This window comes from Scyliorhinus torazame, chromosome 6, assembly GCF_047496885.1.
Source record: "Scyliorhinus torazame isolate Kashiwa2021f chromosome 6, sScyTor2.1, whole genome shotgun sequence".
NCBI lineage: Eukaryota > Metazoa > Chordata > Chondrichthyes > Carcharhiniformes > Scyliorhinidae > Scyliorhinus > Scyliorhinus torazame.
The window spans coordinates 286,639,778-286,659,157 of NC_092712.1; the positions used below are offsets into that span (position 1 = coordinate 286,639,778).

Below are 19,380 nucleotides of genomic sequence, written 5' to 3' on the forward strand. Positions count from 1 at the left end.
CCACACTATGCGTACGTCGAACACCCCAATGGCCGGCAATCTACCGTCTCCCTCCGGGACCTGGCGACCGCAGGCTCCTACACCACTCCCACTACTGCATCCCCCACACTGTCCTGTCCAACCTCCCATGTTCAGCGCCCCCACCCCTTTATGGTTCCCGCGCTCCCTCCCACCTGCCGCACTGGTTCACAGGAATGAAGCTCCGGAAGAGCCGCTCCCAGAATCCACGCCTGTGCCTGCTCCGGACCCACTTCCACAGTCACCCGAAGTGGCTGCAACACCAGTGCTTCGGCGGTCGCAACGTACGATCCGGGCACCGGATCGACTGAATCTTTGAGCCCGTCACCCCCGCCAGACTTCATTTTTAAACAGGGGGTGTATGTATAATTACTGATAATTCACCAGTGCACTGTGTTATGTTATTAACCCTGTGGGCTCTACCTGTGGGCCATTGTGTGGCTTCGCCCACAGGGGATATTTTGGGGCATGTACGGGCTCTGCCCATGGCTCCACCCCCTTTACAGGAAGTATAAGAGCTGCCGACCTGCGGGGCCGCCTTCAGTGTTGTACCGGTCACAGGCAGGCTCAGTTCTAAGCTGATTAAAACCACGGTTTACTTCTCCACGTGTCTTCGAGTGAATTGACGGTCGCATCAGTAGCCAAAGCACCAAGCAGGTGATTGAGTCTGGGGTGAGGAGAGGGAGTGAGGAATGGAGGATAGCTACTCGCACATCTTCCCTGGCAGTGAAACGTACAGCAACCTGGGTAGAAATTGAAGCAAGCTACACACCCAGCCCCCTCAGGAGGAGATGTTCCACGGTGCAGGATAATGATAGATGAAACAAGGAACAAAAAACTCATCTTAATGAATATTTGTTTCTTTACGGTTTTTATCAGTGCATTTACCACACCCGTGATACCAGCTGCAGATGATTTATGCGACAATTTAGGAGAAATTTATACGCTTTCACACACGAGCAGACTTACAGTGAGGCATGCTGTATTTGAATAAATAATGCGCTGTGTTTTTATGCTTTCCACAATGGAGCAGCACATATCTGTGTCAGCTACAATTACAAGGCTGGGATGAAAAATGACCCCTTGCTGATTTATTACACCATTAAAAGAAAGGGAGTCACTCGGTAAGTTTTACAGTGAATTGCTGAAATGCAAGAAGTGCATAATCATGAGATCTGGCAAATACATTTATGGCTCTTAACAGATTCAGATAGCTAGTGAGAGAGTAATTCTGGAACATTATTAAGTTACAGCTGCTTGCTCATAGTACTGGCGTCAAACAATGTTTCAGTGCAGAAATTGGTAAATGACCAGCCTACAGTAAATGGAGCATTTGCAAAAGAGAACACAGTACAGGAGACATACAAGGCAGTTCAATATATAAGCTGCCCGATCTCTGGGTGTTTCTGTGAGGCTTTTATTTAGAGCAGGATTTAGCTACCTGGTGTATTCACAGTAGTTCATATTTGCCCTGAACACACACGCACAGAGGTGCACACAGACACACCAAATGCTGGGCAGAACTTTTAAGAAAATGGCAAAATGTCAGGTCCTGACTGAAAACCGGCATGTTTCTCTCCAGAACCACAGCCAAGTTTCTGACCAGTTCTTCTGCCAAAATAAAATCGGGGGTGTGGTGTGACCTGATCGATCCGCTCCAGAGATCGGGGGTGCCACCTTAAACTGCCCCATGAGAAACCCGAGACCTAAAGCAACAGCCAAAGGATGGGGATTGTTTTTAAACAGGTGTGCGCCATTAATTTTTATCATCAGCCTCAAGTGCAAAACTCTGTAATGTTTTCCACAAATGTGACAGCAGATAGCTTTGTCGTTCCGAAGCACAATTCGTGCTTGGTTATCCTCCGTATGCAGATTATCTGAATCCTAACTGCATTTAACTGCTTCCCATCTGCTCTCTTCGTTAATGTCTGCAGCTCTGATTTTTATTTACGCAAGCTGCAATTCCAATTAGGTTGGACTGCCACAGTCAGTTACTAAGTTGTACTTTCAGTATATCATGTGGATTGAAACATTGATTTCCAGTGAAATATCAGATATTCACTGTAATTACCATCATGGCTAGTCGTTGATCTCAGCAATGTCGTTCTGGGAAAGTGCTGAGTTCCAGTCGGGGGTGGTGGGGCGGGGACATTTCCCCAATAGCAGAGAAGAAAATCATACAATTTTCCTTTGTTCTGATCAAAGTGTGTGAAAACTATCAGCATCCACCAGTCTCCAGGGACAGCCATCAAAGCCTTGTTTCAGTCAGTGAAATCCATTCTAGATTGCTGGCAGTTTTGCACTGAAGCTGGCTATTTGACTACACCCAGAGAGACTTTAGGTGCAAGGAATTACAAGACAACTGCCATGAAATTTAACAAGCTTCCTTTGAGTGGTGAGGTTTTGACCCGGAGATTGGTCTCAGTTTAACCCTGTGATAAATTGTTATGAATGTAAAATACAGTAAAGGTAATAATAGTGAGGTCCAATCAGGGTCTTACATACAACCAGTGAAGATTCGCTGCCTGTAATGTTCTGCCCATTGGGAGATTGCCAGGGCGGATGGTAAGTGGAGAGCGAGTTGCAGACAGCTCTATGGATTCAAGATGTCCCTCTCGGTGTCGGGGTGGCCTGGTTCAGGCTGCCTTTGCTGCAGTATTTATTTTAAACAAACCCATTTGGTACAAGTTACAGGCCACTGGCTGCTCACTCTGCCGACTGCTTACTGTGTCCTGTAAATGTTCACAGAGCCTCTGGTCATTTGGGAGCCCACTCAGGCCGCCCCTCTGGAAACTCTCAGACTCCAGTTGACCTATAAATGGGATAAGCATGGCCAATCCCTGGCACACTGTCCTTTTCAGGGCAGAGGCCTCACTAGTGACACTATCAGCCAGCCCACTCCACAGGACCACTGGCACCTCCATTCCCTGCCTGTCCACCATGCCGCTGCTTCCATCCTGCCCCGGACGGGTTGTCATAAGCTGTGCGTCACACCCAGGACCCACATCACACTGCAGCTTCCCGCCCAGCAGACACATTCTTCCCTACCTCACCCCCCTGTGTAGGACCCGCCCACACACATGCCTCTAAGCATGGAGGTGATTGGTGCCATACCGTGACCCTCTCCACCACACAACCAGGTGCCACACGGCCCACCCACAGTAGACCCAACGGGGGAGGCAGGACAAGGGCCGCAGAGCCTTTGGTGAGACAGGTTGCAGCAGTCACCAGTACCCCGGTTCACAGGGATGGGTGGTGAGAATAGAGGCTACCCACATCACAGGCCTGGTGCCACTCACTGATGGGGGTCAGGGATGCAGTGGTGGAAGGACACATATGGGGAAACGGCTGAGGGGTGGGGGTGGGTTTGGGGGTCTTGTGCAACTCAGGGTCACCATGTAGCCTGTTGGATCTGGATGGACAATGGGATACTCGTCTTGCCAACATCTTCTCCCCCCCCCCCCCCCCCCCTTCCACCCCTGCATGAGAGGAGCCTGCCCCAGCGGATCAGGGGCCAGCCGGTGTGGCTCCAGTGCCAGCCATCTAACAGGCTGAGGAGGAGATGTGAAGGAGGCGCCGCATCAGGCCATGTGTATACTGTCATTGCCAGACCTTCGAAGAGATGCTGGAGATCTCTCAGACATCCGTGCGCAGTTACATCCGCGCTGTGACGGATGCCCTTTGCACCCGGGCAGTAGACTATATTAACTTCAATCTGGGATTCCCCTGGCATCACTCCTGTTCCTCACTCCACACATCACACCCCCACTCCTACAGAGGCCAGTCAAAACCCACCTAACTGCATCTCTCTCAAATCCTACCCTGCACCAAACCCCAACATCTGTATTTTCCTCTTTGGCCAAGATCCTTGCATACACACATCACCAGCTACAGACCCCTGTGTAACTCACCTCCATGCATCTCACCATGTCCTTTATATATCCCCTAGGGATAGTTGGCCTACAACAGAAGGGAGTGGGAGAAGACCAGAGGGGGAGTCCCGGACCTCTGGGCAGCACAGTAGCATTGTGGATAGCACAATTGCTTCACAGCTCCAGGGTCCCAGGTTCGATTCCAGCTTGGGTCACTGTCTGTGCGGAGTCTGCACATCCTCCCCGTGTGTGCGTGGGTTTCCTCCGGTTTCCTCCCACAGTCCAAAGATGTGCAGGTTAGGTGGATTGGCCATGATAAATTGCCCTTAGTGTCCAAAATTGCCCTTAGTGTTGGGTGGGGTTACTGGGTTATGGGGACAGAGTGGAGGTGTTGACTTTGGGTAGGGTGCTCTTTCCAAGAGCCGGTGCAGACTCGATGGGCCGAATGGCCTCCTTCTGCACTGTAAATTCTATGATTCTATGATTCACCGTTTTCGCTGGCATGTCCCAGATCCAGGGGTTTATTGATGGAACACATGTCTCCCTACAAGCACCGGCTCATCAGAGGGTGTCCTTCATCACTCAGAAGGGGTTCCACTCCCTGAATGTGCAGTTGGTGTGTGACCACCAGCTGCACATCATGCACGTCTGAGCTTGATACCTAGGCAGCGGCACGCACATGTCCCTCTGCACCTCGGTCATGTGCCTCTGTGACTGCCCCAGGTAGTCAGCGCCCGGTCAATGCTATCAGTGCCCGCAGCCATGACCCCTCGTGTCTGGGCCAAGCTCTGGAGCCCCGCATCAATGTCCATGTGGCCTGGTACATGTCTGACTGTGACTGGGCTCCCCTGTCCTGTGCCTCAGCCATTAACCGCAAGGTGTGTCCCAAGCCTTGGACCATATGACCCAGGGCTGCGACTTTTTTAGCCAAGGCGAATACTACCCATTCAGTGTTGGCCTGGGTACCACGCATTGTCGGCACGGTCTCCTGCATCTGAAGGCAGTTGGACTCCTCCAATTGCGTCTGCGGGTCTGGGAATTTGCTGACACTCCCCCCTGTAGATCCTGGCTCTGCGTCTGCATCTCCACCAGTGACAGGATCATATGTTTCAGAAGCATGATACTTGTCCAGACTGGTTCCTGGAATCGGGCAGCACTCCCATGTCTTCGGGAGTCCCTACCTCCACATGATGTGCTGCGGAATATGTGATGTGTACACCAGATGGTGACCCAGGAGCCCATTCACTAAAATGCCCCACTGAGGTGATAGTCTCTGTGGCGGTGGAGGGTACAGGTGAATGCAATGTCGAGAAGTCAATGTTGTCCCTGGACTGGGCCTGTGGGGTGTGCTGCGGTTGCGCCTGGGGGCGAAGTACCCCAGACCGGCCGGCCTGGTCTGATGGTGACCGTGCAAGACTAAAGACAAGACACATGGTGAGATCTTAGGAAGGAGAGAGGGGTGACGCACTTGCTATAGGGACATTGTTTCGTATTCGGGGCTCACTTGGATGTTGCATGCTGACCTCCACGTCAGAGATAGCCCTCTCCTGCACCTCCCAGATAATGCCATCACCCTCTGCTCGGCAGGGATAAGAGCCCAGAGGTCCGGGACTCCCCCTCTGGTCTTCTCCCACCCCCTTCTGTTGTAGGCCAACTATCCCTAGGGGATATATAAAGGACATGGTGAGATGCATGGAGGTGAGTTACACAGGGGTCTGTAGCTGGTGATGTGTGTATGCAAGGATCTTGGCCAAAGAGGAAAATACAGATGTTGGGGTTTGGTGCAGGGTAGGATTTGAGAGAGATGCAGTTAGGTGGGTTTTGACTGGCCTCTGTAGGAGTGGGGGTGTGATGTGTGGAGTGAGGAACAGAAGTGATGCCAGGGGAACAGAGGTGGTGACTCACCTGAGCTGCCCTCAGGACGTCGTTCATCTTCTTGCGGCACTGCGTGCCAGTTCACCTGGTGAGGCTCACCGCGCTGAGCAACTCGGCCACCTCTGCCGAGTAGGCAGTGGTCTCATGACCACCCTGCAGTCATAATATGCATCCATGCACATCATGAGGTAAAAACAGGCAGTGACAGACACCCAGGTTAGCCAATCAACATACAGGAAAGAACAGAACCAATCACCAGACAGAACACCAGAGGGGGGGTTTCTAACTATAAAACACACGAGGCATCAGCACTCTGCCTCTTTCCACTGGTGACAACTGTAGTGACAGTCAGGGTGTGTATATGAGTCAGCGCCTTCTACACGTGGATCAGAGCTAGCCTGGTCTAGTAAGTTAGAGTTAGTACACTTAGAGTAGTAGTGTCAACCCACAGCCAGCTGTGTGCATTATTACAGAAGTTCAATAAATCGTATTGAACCAACGCTTACGTTTGGTGTCTGCTTTACCGTTCATCTGCATCCTATTGCAGTCCGTGTTACCCCAGGGTGAATAACACGACATGATACCAGGAGTCTACTTCATCCAAGTAATTTACCTTGAATAATTCTGTGACGACCAGCAAGTGCCTTCAGCGGCATGGAGAAGATCCAGGCCCCTCCACAGCTCCGGATCTCCGGAAATCTCAGCGCCAACTGGCGGGTCTTCAAGCAGAAATTCAGTCTATACATTGAGGCCTCGAGGATGCGTCCGATGCCAGAAACATCGCGCTGCTCCTATCGACTACGGGGGACCAGGCCATCCAAATCTTCAATTCGCTCACTTTTGCCAACGGCAAGGACAAGACCAAGTTCCAGACCGTGTTAGCCAAATTCGACAGTCACTGTGAAGTCGAAACGAACGAGAGCTTTGAGCGCTCTGTCTTCCAGCAACGCCTTTAGGGTAAGGATGAGCCTTTGCAATCCTTTCTAACTCATCTCCGCATATTAGTGCAATCCTACAAATACGGTGACACCGCTGATTCTCTCATCAGGGATCAGATCGTGTTTGGGGTCCACTCCGACGCCCTGCGGGAGCAGTTCCTAAAAATAAATAAACATGACCCTGCCAGTAGCCATCGAGACGTGTAAAGTGCATGAACAGACGAAAAGTCGCTACTCCCACCTTAAATCGGCAGAACAGGACCAACTTGCCTCCCACGAGGCAGAGAGTGTGCAGCCCATCGCCCGAATGCGGCACTTTAGCATCGATGAAGGCGGCCATTTCGTGCACTTTTCCCGGGATACCACGCATGCGCACCACGGATGGGAGAACGAAGCGGCCAAAGATCACACTGCGCAGGTGATGCACGGAGCGTTACGACGTCAACGTCATGACGTGCCTGAACTGCGGCACCACCCACTTAAAGCGGCAATGCCCTGCAAGAGGCAGGCGATGTTTAAATTGTGGGAAGCCTGGCCATTATGCAGCCTTGTGCAGGTCTGCACCTCCGATCGTGGGCCAGCGATCCCAGTTACAACGCAAACGAGTTTGAAGTGTGCAGCAAGAGCTGCTGGATTCGGAACCTAGTAACACCACGGATCCAGAGGACGACTGCCTGGAGTCCCCATATCGTGTGGGCATCATTACCACATATGACAAGGCCTCCTCAAATTCAGCAACACGCCTACCCATCCTCAACGTGGATTCTGCGGACGAATGGCGTGCTGTCGTACAAGTCAACCAATGCAGCATCCGGTTCCAGCTGGACACTGGTGCTTCAGCCAATCTCATAGCTCAAGCAGATCTTGCTCGCATCCAAAGGCAGCCAAAAATTCTTCCGCCGGCCTGCCAGCTGCTTGATTATAATGGCAATGCCATTACTGCGTTAGGGTCTTGCCACCTGCATGTCTCCAACAAGGCCATCAAAGCCACACTGCGATTCGAAATCGTCAAGCCTGCCAAGGCTTCCGTGCTTGGTGCCCATGCATGCAAGCTACTCAATCTTGTGCAGCGCGTACATGCCATGTCCTCTGCCAATATGAATCTTCAGGCTGACATTGACAAAATCCTATCACAATACCCGGATGTGTTCAGTGGGATGGGCATGCTGCCGTACCGCTACAAAATCTTATTCAGGCCTGATGCCATGCCTGTGATCCATGCACCACGCCGGGTGCCGGTTCCTCTGAAGGAACGTTTAAAGGCGCAGCTGCAGGAGCTCCAAGACCAGGGTATAATCTCTAAAGTGACGGAACCGACTGACTGGGTCAGCTCGATGGTCTGTGTGAAGAAGCCCTCTGGAGAAGTGCGCTATGTATAACTGAAACATAATGCGGGAACACTACCCGTTCCCAAAGCGGGAGGAGCTAACCAGTGAGATGGCAGATGCCAAATTCTTCACGAAGCTAGATGCATCGCGTGGCTTCTGGCAGATACGACTGGACGAGTCCAGCAGGAAGCTCTGCACGTTTAATACAGCTTTCAGAAGGTACTGTTACAACCGCATGCCGTTTGGTATTGTTTCAGCCTCTGAAATCTTTCACAGGATCATGGAACAGATGCTGGAGGGCATTGAGGGTGTGTGGGTTTATGTTGATGATGTCATTATATGGTCCACGACCCCAGAGGAACACATATCTTGTCTCCAACAAGTCTTTAGACGCATACATGCCAACGGCCTCAAGTTGAACAAGGCCAAATGCTCCTTTGACATGTCATCTATCAGGTTTTTGGGTGATCAAATACCCCAGCAGGGGTGCAACCGGACTCGTACAAAGTCAAGGCCATCAACACCATGAAGACCCCGGAAGACAAAAAGGCGGTACTCCGTTTCCTGGGTATGTTTAACTTCTTGGGAAAGTTCATTCCCAACCTCGCATCACACACCACGGCTTTCAGGCATCTGGTGGCGAAGTCCACTGCCTTTCAGTGGCTACCCACACATCAAGCAGAGTGGCTTGAGTTAAAGGCAAAGCTCACCACTGCTCCGGTACTAGCGTTTTTTGACCCAGCGCGGAAAACAAAAATCTCCACGGACACCAGCCAGGACGGCATTGGTACGGTGCTCCTCCAGAAAGATGACTCCTCGTCCTGGGCTCCAGTGGCCTATGCGTCCAGGGACATGACTCCCACTGAGCAGAGGTATGCTCAGATAGAGAAAGAGTGCCTGGGCCTCCTCACCAGTATTGTAAAGTTCCATGATTACGTCTACGGTCTACCAACCTTCACAGTAGAGACTGACCACAGACCCCTAATCCATATCATTCACGACTTGAATGACATGACGCCCAGGCTTCAGCGCATTCTCCTTCGACTCCGCAGGTATGATTTCGAATTGGTTTACACATCGGGCAAGGAGCTAATCATTGTGGATGCCCTGTCTCGTGCCATCACCTCGCCCTGTGAACAGGTCGACTTCATCCGCCAAATTGAGGCACAGGTGCAACGGTGTGCCAGCAACCTCCCGGCCTCAGACGAACAAGTCGTCAACATTCGAGAAGAGACTGCCAAAGACCCTCTTCTGCAGCGGGTCATACATCACCTTGCAAATGGTTTGCAGAAAGGGCAATGCCCCCAGTTCTTTAATGTCAAGGATGACCTAACAGTTGTCGAGGGGATCCTCTTCAAGCTGGATCGTATCGTTATTCCTCGCAGCCTCCAGAGCTTAGTGCTCAAACAGATCCACGAGGGACACCTCGGTATCGAGAAATGCAGGCGCAGGGCCCGACAGGCTGTCTATTGGCCTGGCATCAACGAGGACATATCCAACATGGTCCTCAATTGTGCGACTTGCCAGCCTGCTCAGCCCAAAGAAACACTCCAGCAACACGAGATTGTGACCTCTCCGTGGTCTAAGGTGGGAATCGACCCTTTTCACGCCAATGGGCATGACTACGTGCTTATAATTGACTACCCCGAAGTGGTGAAACTGTCCGACCTCACATCGAGGACTGTCATCCAGGCCTGCAAGGAGACATTTGCCAGGCATGGTATTCTGCTCACGGTCATGAGCGACAACGGTCCCTGCTTCTACAGCCAAGAGTGGTCCAACTTCGCGAAGCTATACCAGTTCAAGCACATTACCTCGAGCCCGCATTACCCGCAATCTAACGGGAAGGTCGAAAAAGGGGTCCATATCGCCAGCAACTGCTCTGCAAGGCTGCGGACTCAGCTTCTGACTTTAACCTTGCGCTCCTGGCGTACAGGGCAACGCCTCTGTCCACCGGTATGTCTCCGGCACAACTCCTTATGAATCGTGACCTGCGGACGACTGTTCTGGCCATTCATTTACCTGACCTGGATCACCTCTCAGTGCTGCGAAAGGTGCAGCAACTCAGAAACCGGCAAAAGCTGACATACGATGCTCATGCTACTGATTTTCCTGTGCTCTCTCCGGAAGATGCTGTTCGCATCAAGTTGCCTGGTGGAGGCTGGTCAGCTCCAGCTGTTGTTGTTCGACAGGCTGCTCCCAGGTCGTTCGTGGTTCGCATGGCTGATGGATCCATTGTCAGGCGCAACAGAAGGGCACTACGCAAACTTGCCTGCCCACCAGCGGATCTCACGTTCCCAGCTGTCGTTATGCCTTTTCCGGACACCTCGCTCCACGAGGCCACCAATCTGGCTACAATCCCGCCTGTCAAAGCGCCGTCGTCTCCACCTCCACCTCTCAGGCGGTCGACAAGGATCCGATGCCAGCCCCAGAGATTGGACTTATAAATATTTCCTTTTTACATATCGTTCTGTATCTGCATGCTAGACACCTTACATGTACATATGCCTTCACTCGCCATTTGCTGTAAATAGTTATATCTGTAAATATGTTGTATATGCTCTAAGCAACCGACAAATGTTTTTAAAAAGGGGGGATGTCATAATATGCACCCATGCACATCATGAGGTAAAAACAGGCAGTGACAGACACTCAGGTTAGCCAATCAACATACAGGAAAGAACACAACCAATCACCAGACAGAACACCAGAGGGGGGCTTCCAACTGTAAAACACACGAGGCATCAGCACTCTGCCTCTTTCCACTGGTGCCAACTGTAGTGACATTTGCCAGGCATGGTATTCTGCTCACGGTCATGAGCGACAACGGTCCTTGCTTCTACAGCCTCCAACTTCGCGAAGCTATACCAGTTCAAGCACATTACCTCGAGCCCGCATTACCCGCAATCTAACGGGAAAGGTCGAAAAAGGGGTCCATAATCGTCAAGCAACTGTAGGGTGTATATATCAGTCAGCACCTTCTACACATGGATCAGAGCTAGCACCTTCTACACATGGATCAGAGCTAGCCTGGTCTAGTAAGTTAGAGTTAGTACACTTAGAGTAGTAGAGTGTCAACCCACAGCCAGCTGTGTGCATTGTTTAAGAAGTTCAATAAATCGTATTGAACCAACGCCTACGTTTGGTGTATGCTTTACCGTTCATCTGCATCCTGTTGCAGTCCGTGTTACCCCAGGGTGAATAACACGACACCTGCCTCTCCTCCACCGCATCCAACATTCTCTCCAGCTCTGCATCTGCCAAGTGTGATGCTGCTCTTGGTGGAGCCGTCTTCTTGGCTGGAATGAGAGTGTGTGGGGTCTGCAGTGCTTATAAGGAGGTCCAGCTTGTCAAACTCGTCAGCACCAACTCCACCCCCAGCGAATCTGATGCAGGCGGTAATTAGAATTGCTATAGATTCACGTGGACAGAGTGCCGCCCATTTGCATGTCCTGAATTGCTCAGAAAATTGCTCTGGAAACAGTCCAGGCATCAACACTTAGTGTAGGATTCTCCATCCCGTTTTCTGGCGCGGCGCATCTCCGCCAGCAGCGGGATCCACCATCCCGGCTGCCGGCCAATGGAGTTTCCCATCCCACCCCCACGCCGTTGGGAAATCCATGGGCGTGTGTGCATTGCCGGCGAAGCTGAAGATCCAGTCGAAGGAGAATCCCGTCCTTAGTCTCCCAAACTGAGAATTTTGCCCATTCAGTTTAATAAAGAACAATTCCAGTTCTAGTTTTGAAGGTAAAATATTGCGAGAAGAGTAAGATGGGGGGGGGGGGGGGGGGGATTGGCGCTCGCAATATTCCCTCTAAGCAGCATAGCCATGTGGCAACTTGGAAGTTCCTGTGCAGACTGCACACAAGTCAGCCTCTTTAAGTTACCTCACATGTGGGACATATAAAAATTTAAAGGGGCCACGCACTTAAATAAATCACTCCTGCAGTTAAAAACAAATTAGAGGGAATATTAGGAGAGGGGTGGGGAAGGGAAGTGGAAGCTGTAAAATTTGAGTAAATTTGAAGGAAGGTAATAATCAGTTTTAATTTAGAACATTGTTAGAAGAATGCATTCAAGGATTCAAAAATAGCACCAAAGTAAACAATGGCTCACATTTATTTACACGGTTTGCAGACACCGCTTTAATGGGGCTCAGTGGGGCTCTAAATGTTCTGGCAGGTGTATGTTTAGTGGATCATGCAGATTAAAAGAAGCTTGTATCATGGCAACAGTGCAACAAAATGCTGACCTGCTGACCGCAGTATTTCATGGCTGTTTGCTCTCGAGGTTCGATATGTGGTCTGGTCCCAGGCACCTCACTGATGCCAGCAAAGGAACTGTAGATCCTCAAGATGCAGAAATGCATTTCCACATCCAAGACAACATTGCTGATGCCTGATCTGATCAGGGCCATCTTGTTACTTCAGCTCTGAAAGAATCTGCAAGAAACAAAGCCTGAACTTTCTTCAACGCTCCATTGATCTGTTACTGAAAAGGGCGTCCCGAAACATGCATGTTACAGTCGTGGTGTCATCGTGCATGCTGTGCATGTTGGCAATAACGCACAATATGCACAATCCAGTCACTAAAGCATGCATTTTTGGGGTCTTGATTTTAAACACAAAGACGGGGGGGTCGGGATTTTCTCAGCCCGGGTCCGGGCCGGAGAAACCCCGCGACCGTTGCGAATCGTGCCGTGCCACCCCGACGCAGGCATGCGATTCTCCGCAGAGCGGAGAATCAGCACCATTGGCGCCGCCGTGGTTGGCGCGGTGCAGGTCAGGGGCCGCTCTAAGTGGCCGGCCTGCCGATTCTCGGCCCGGAATGAAAACGGCGAGTCCCGCCGGTGTGGTCCACCCCTGTTCTAAGCCGGCGGGAACTCGGCGTGGAAGGATCGGGGGGCGGCATGTGGTGGGGGGTGTCCGACCCCAGGGGGGGCTCCGATGTGGCCTGGACCGCAATCGGGGCCCACCGATCGGCGGGCCGGCCTCTCTGGCTGGGGGCCTCGTTTCTTCCGCACCAGTCCCTGTAGTCCTGCGCCATGTCGCGTTGGGGCCGGCGCGTTGAAAGAAGGCACTGCACATGTGCACATTGGCGTCCGCGCCACTGTGCATGTGCGTGTTGGCACCGGTGCCACTGCGCAGGCGCGGATCCCACAGCGCCCTGTTCATACCGGGATCAGCAGCTGGAGCAGCGTGAACCGTTCCAGTGCCGTGCTGGCCCCATTTACGGGCCAGAATTAGTCGTCAGGTCGGCCCGTTCACGCCGTCGTAAAACGCGATGACGTTTACGACGGCGTGCACACTCTGCCGCAGGATTAGAGAATCCTGCCCGGGGTAGGATTTCAGGACTTTAAGACCAAAATCCAGAGAGAATAATGATTCCATCAATTTCAAATGGTCTGAGGTTTTGAGGAAGGAAAGCAATGAAAAAACTTTACTGATCCATACTGTCTGTCATAATTGGCTGGGTATTTGTCATTCTCTAATATATACTGATCATAATCCAAAATATTTGTGCTGATTATGTTGTGGTCCTTAACCGTTCAGGTCGACAATTCCTCCCACTACTAAAAGGTTAGCACCCGTTCGAAGTACACAAAAGCCCCACTGATGCAGTATTGGCTTGGATGAGACACAGATCATTGGGGCCTTGAGTATCCATAGAATCTCTGTAGTGCAGAAGGAGGTCATTCTGCCCACCAAGTCAACATTGACCCTCCGAAACAGCACCCCACCCAGGACCACTCCCCTGCTCTATCCCCACAATTCCACCTAATCTGTGCATCTTTGGACATTAAGAGGCAATTTAGCACGGCCAATCCACCTAACGTGCACATCTCTGGTCTGTGTGAGGAAACCAGAGCACCCGGAGGAATCTCACGCAGACACAGGGAGGAAGTGCAAACTCTACACAGTCACCCAAGGCCGGAATCGAATCCGGGTCCCTGGCGCTGAGAGGCAGCAGTGCTAACCATTGTGCCACCGTGCCCATTAAGTTAACTATTAATATTACTTAGCTGTGAAACTACTTTTATTCAACAAGATAACTATTGCAAACATATCCAAATGTTTAGAATTGGATATTGAATGAGAAATAATTGGAAGGACCCGGTGAAAAGAGTGGCGGAGTGCAACTGGATTGCTCTTCGAAAGTGGAGGTGGAAAGTCAATGGTATATAAATAGTCACTTAGTAGGACAGAACCTGAGCACTGAAGAAAAAAGTAACATGCTGTCTAAGTTTTTGGCCTTGCACTCATCAGGACAGATATGCAAGAACACCATATCTGAAAGGGAAGGACAATTTATACCGCGTGAGAAGAGGATGCTGACTGATTGGCAAATGGACTCTGATTGGTAGTCACATTGCCATGGAGAATGCACCAAGCGACAGTTAACTTCCAAGCTTTTGATAAAATTCAAACTAGGCAGGTCAACTCTGATTGGTCAAGGCATTGCCATGGGGAATGAACCGGGGAACGGCTGTCCCCCAAGCTCTTGTTTAGGTGCAATGTTTGAACATGTTCTTTCTATTTGCAAAGGGCAGGCCCTGTGTGCAACTACTGCTGCAGCTTCTAGCACGTCCAAGGACCCTAATCTACTCCTTGCATATTTCCGGTATGGAGGCTATTCAGCCCTCTACACCTGTGCTCTTCTATGCTATGGGCTGGATTTTATGGGCCACCCACATACTGAGAAACAGTCAGGTGGATCCATAAAATAGGGTGGCATACCATCAGCCGCCACATCACTGCTGCAATTTTATGAATGGCAAGGCAGGTGCAGGTGTGTCATCTGCTTGTGGCCCAATTGAGGCCCTATGTGCACAATTAATGCCCACTTAAGAGCTTGATACCACCACTGCCCAGGGAGAGGCCTGCATCCAATGAGTATCCCAGCAGGTTTGACGCTGTGGGCCGCTGGTCAGTGAAGGGGGAGGTGGTTCCTTTTCCGGGTTCCCATTGCCAATCGGAGGACCCACCCGCCCCCCAACAATTCCCCCTTGCCCTGTCCAACATGTCCCCCATCCTTCTTATAGGGCAGTACCTGAGATTTCTAAATGTCTGGGTCTATCTCTTAACACGTCCTCATTGGCCTAGCTGTAGTACCCCAATGCCCTCACTCCCATGGCACTGCAGAGCTGCATTGGCAGTTCTATGAGGCAGGTCATCCTCCTGGAGAGGGGCAGAAGTCGTACCTCAAAATAATTAAAGGCCTGTTAGCTGAAAAATTAAAGTGGCGGGGTCGAACTGGCTGAGCAGAGATGACCCCCAACATTTACACTTGGGTGCAGGGAGCCTGGCTTCAGTAAATAATCCAGTACTATGACTTTATTTGTTATTCAGCTTCAGGTAGCACATGAAAATGAAAATTTGAAATGAAATGAAAATCGCTTATAAAAGAAAGATAAAGGAAGGTGTGGAGAAACGTTCAAATATTTGAGTAAAATGCTGGGCATGAATTAGTGGGGTGGGGGCAGGGGTGGTGGGTTCAATCTGTCATATCCCTGACTCTACCCAATTTATTGACTGTCCTACGTGAATTAAATAGTCCAGGGAAAAGATGGGAAATGCCCCATTTCTAGGAAATTCGGCTTTTCTGCCTAATGTGACAAATGTTATTTTTTAATGCTGAAAATGACCACAGATGCAATTGCCATAGTTCCAGGAGCTGAGAGGCCAGCACTGATACAATAGGATTGTCTATCGAGGAATGCTTCTAATGCTCAACCAAATATTCATTCAGCCACAACCACTCTAGGATTATTCAAAACGTCTCATCTCTGCCACAAGTTACTCCCTTCTCATGTCCTCACCTATTGAGTTAGGTTCGAGCACCATGTGTCTATCTTCGTTTCCCCAAAATTGAGGCCTGCTTCTTGACTGCCTCAGCTTGTAAGACCATACGACATGAGAGCAGAAGTAGGCTGCTCGGTCCTTGGCTCCACATTACCATTCGTTGAGATCATGACTGATCTGATCTGATACTCCTCAACTCCACTTTCCCGCCTTATCGCCATAACCCTTGATTCCCTTACTGATTAAATATCTGTCTATCTCAGCCTTGAACATACTTAGTGACCTAGCCTCTACAGCTCTCTGCGGTAAAGAATTACAGAGATTCACTATCCTCTGAGAGAAGACATTCCTCCAACTGGCTGTTTTAAATGAGCGACTCCTTACTGTGAGATTACGCCCTCTGGTCCTAGACTCTCCCACAAAAGGAAACAACCTCTCATTATTTCTCCCAGTGATGAATAGTTACTGTACCCTAAACACCATGGAGGTGATGCCCCTTTAAGACCGGGTTTGGAACCCTGGGGGACTCCGCCTCCAGTTCCGCCCACCAGGGAGCCGTATATAAGGTGGCGCCCTGTAGGTGGCACTCAGTAAGCACACGTCTCGGTAACTGGCTAGTTCTCTGCTTATTAAAGCCTTCATTTACCATTCCACACTCTCGTGTCGTTATTGAGGGTACTACACTCCCCCTTCATTTTGATAAGCCTAGTCCATCTCTTAGCTCAGCACCAATTTCACATTTCAATGACAGCATCCCGAGCTATTTCTTCATTTCTCAGCGGGTTAATTCACTCCACGAGGACAGCTCTTGTTCCTCTGAACTCCCTATCAATCTAGCTGCAGCTTACTCAGTTACCTTTCCATGGGTCAATGCTTGCTGACATTAGGCAGGTGATCAGCATCCATACAATGCCTCCAAATCTACCTCAGCTACTCTGATACTGAAACCATTAAACCATTTATTATCTGCAATTCAACTATTACCATATTCTTTACTAGCCTCCCATCCTCCATCCTTCAACTTCTCCAAACATCTGCTGCTTGATTCATTCACAGGATGTCGCGCAAGTGTTCAATTTTGCTGTTTAAGTAACAACAAAGATGTAAACAGTGAGTGCAGGTGGCCTAGATCCTTTCACATTGTATGTTTAGATCTATATATGAATTTCTGCCAGTGAAGATTTTTTGCCACATTGCTACCTATTGCTGAATACCTCTTGGATCTTCTGCTTGTTTGGCCAGTTTTCTCAGAGCAGCAGCAAAGCTGGCTGTATGAACACCTCGGGCATTTGATGCCCCGAGCGATGATGGATTCCCATTTGTAACAACCGGTCCATTCAGTGAGGATGGTGTCAGTGGGTTCACTGTTGCTGTGGTCCTCTGTGTTGCTGAGATCATGCTGAGGGACGATGACTTCGGCTCATGGCTCATGCCTGCAAGCGAAGACAATCACATTAAATTTTAAAACACATCAATTGAACCAATTCATGTGCATTTGCCAGAAACCTACCCTTTTTTGTGTTTGATTGTATTAGAGACTTTGGCAGGTTCATGATACAGAGAAGTGATTCTATAAACTAGAGCACTCCCCTCAAGTTTAAAGTTTGCAGTCGCGTTGACCCAAGTTTAAGAGCGTTCTGTTTTACAGCAGCTACACGCTAATCATTTTTAAGCAGACTCAGGAAATCTGTCGAGCGCTTACAGAGCTGGAACAGCTGATTAGCAGACAAAGGCCATGCTTCATGCCTCATTCCTTTAATCACCTTACGGTTTACTGTATATAACCTGTGCTCAGTCACATGACAGCTCAAGGCTGCAATAATCCTTGGGCTTTCTGAAGACTTTTTAAACTGATACTAATGTTGTTATTCTCATACAATTGAAGATTTAGGGTTGCTTTTAAACTTTCTCCCACTCTTTGAACTTGCTACAGACGACAGGGACGAAATTTGCTCTTGCCACTTGAACCCGTTCAATCCTTTCACTGAAAGCCACTTATGGAAGGAAATAAAAAGGCCTCAATTCCCATTCCAAATTTTGGAAATGCCCGAGAGTTGCAGATGGCAACGTTTTACTATTGTCCCAAGTTAACGGGGTTCCGAAATCAAAGAAATTGACGATGAAGGCTCAACAACTAACATTGGTGTGGTTTCTTTTCAGGTATCATGGGCTGGATTCTCCGGTCGTCGACGCCGATATCGCATTCAGCGCTCGGCCAGAGAATCAAAGTTCCCGACCAAATTGGCGGCGCTGCTCCGCCCCTCCAAAGCGGCGTACTCGGAGAGGACATTGCCTGAGGCCCACCCCCCGAAGCTCCGCCTCTGACCAGCCGGGTTCCCGACGGCGTCAGTCGCGTGTGATCTCATCCGTCGGGAACTCGGCGTGGCAGCTGTGGACTCAGTCCAGCGCCGCCACAGTCGGGGGAGGGCTGATCCACGGGCAGGGGGGGACTTTATCAGGGGCTGGGGGCACTGTGGGGGGGAGGTGCTCCGGGGCCCGTGAGCCGGCCATAAGGGGGGGCACTATTTCACGGGCAAGGGTATGCGAGCGGCCTCCGCCATGTAGCACGGTGCGGCCGCTGCAGGCCGCCATGCGCATGCACGGCCTCGGACCCGGCAATTCTCCGTGCCGTATCGACAGCAAGAGCCGGGTGCTCTGAGCTGCCAGCACGCTATCCCCCAGCCAAAAGGAGGATTGGTGGCCGTTTGACGCCATTTTGTCTGGCGTAAAACGCCCCCATTCCCACGCCAGCGTGGAGACATAGCCTCAGAATCGGAGAATCCAGCCCCATATATTTTCTCTTCACATCACCCTAGACCGTGCATCACTCTGCACCTGATGCGGTGTACAACCTGCCATGGCGATAGGCAGGAGTGGACTGAGGTGTCCGATTTTCAGAACTTAAGTCTAAATCAAGTCCTTGAATTCTACTGGGGCTATTACCAGTTTCCCTGGGAAGACGATAGCCAAGCTTTTGAAACACTTTTGCTGGTATCCTAAAACTAGTAAATGAGCTCAAAGTATTTGTATTTTAAACAATGTCAACAGGCCTTAAACCTAACCAAATGACCCAGTCCCATGTTGGTCAGCTCCCACGGTGCTTTGAATGCCAAGGTCGTAAATCTATTATTTATATAAAATCTTATGTTTAAATGCACTGGCTGTTGATTTTTTTTCCATTAGAGATGGAGACGCCACATTTTGAATGAAAACTGCTGATTTAAGCTTTAATTGCTGAAATTACCCACGCTTGCCTGTGGTGGCGCTAGGGTACTACTGCCAGCAGGCTTCACTCACAATATTTTTATTCGTTCATGTGATGTGGGCATTGATGGCCCTGCCAGCATTTACTGCCATCCCTAACAGCCCTTGACAAGGTGATAGCAAGCTGTCACCTTCAACTAATGCAGCCCATGTGGTGCAGGTCTTCTCTACAGGGCTGTTATGGAGGGGATTCCAGGATTTTGACCCAGTGACGATGAAGGAACCACGATACAGTTCCGAGTCAGGATGTTATGTGACTGGAAGGGGAATTTGGGAGTTGGTG

At 50.3% G+C, this 19,380-nt stretch overlaps 1 protein-coding gene across 2 annotated transcripts in view; it reads right to left on the bottom strand.

The window, feature by feature from the left end:
• The window catches only part of LOC140425478 (genetic suppressor element 1-like), a 386,277-nt gene that overhangs the window by 144,364 nt on the left and 222,533 nt on the right, over nt 1-19,380 (bottom strand). For both annotated transcript variants that reach the window (XM_072509792.1, XM_072509793.1), the window contains one exon: nt 17,048-17,266. In XM_072509792.1, coding sequence (XP_072365893.1) covers nt 17,048-17,266 — 219 coding nt within the window. The remainder of the gene's footprint in view (nt 1-17,047; nt 17,267-19,380) is intronic.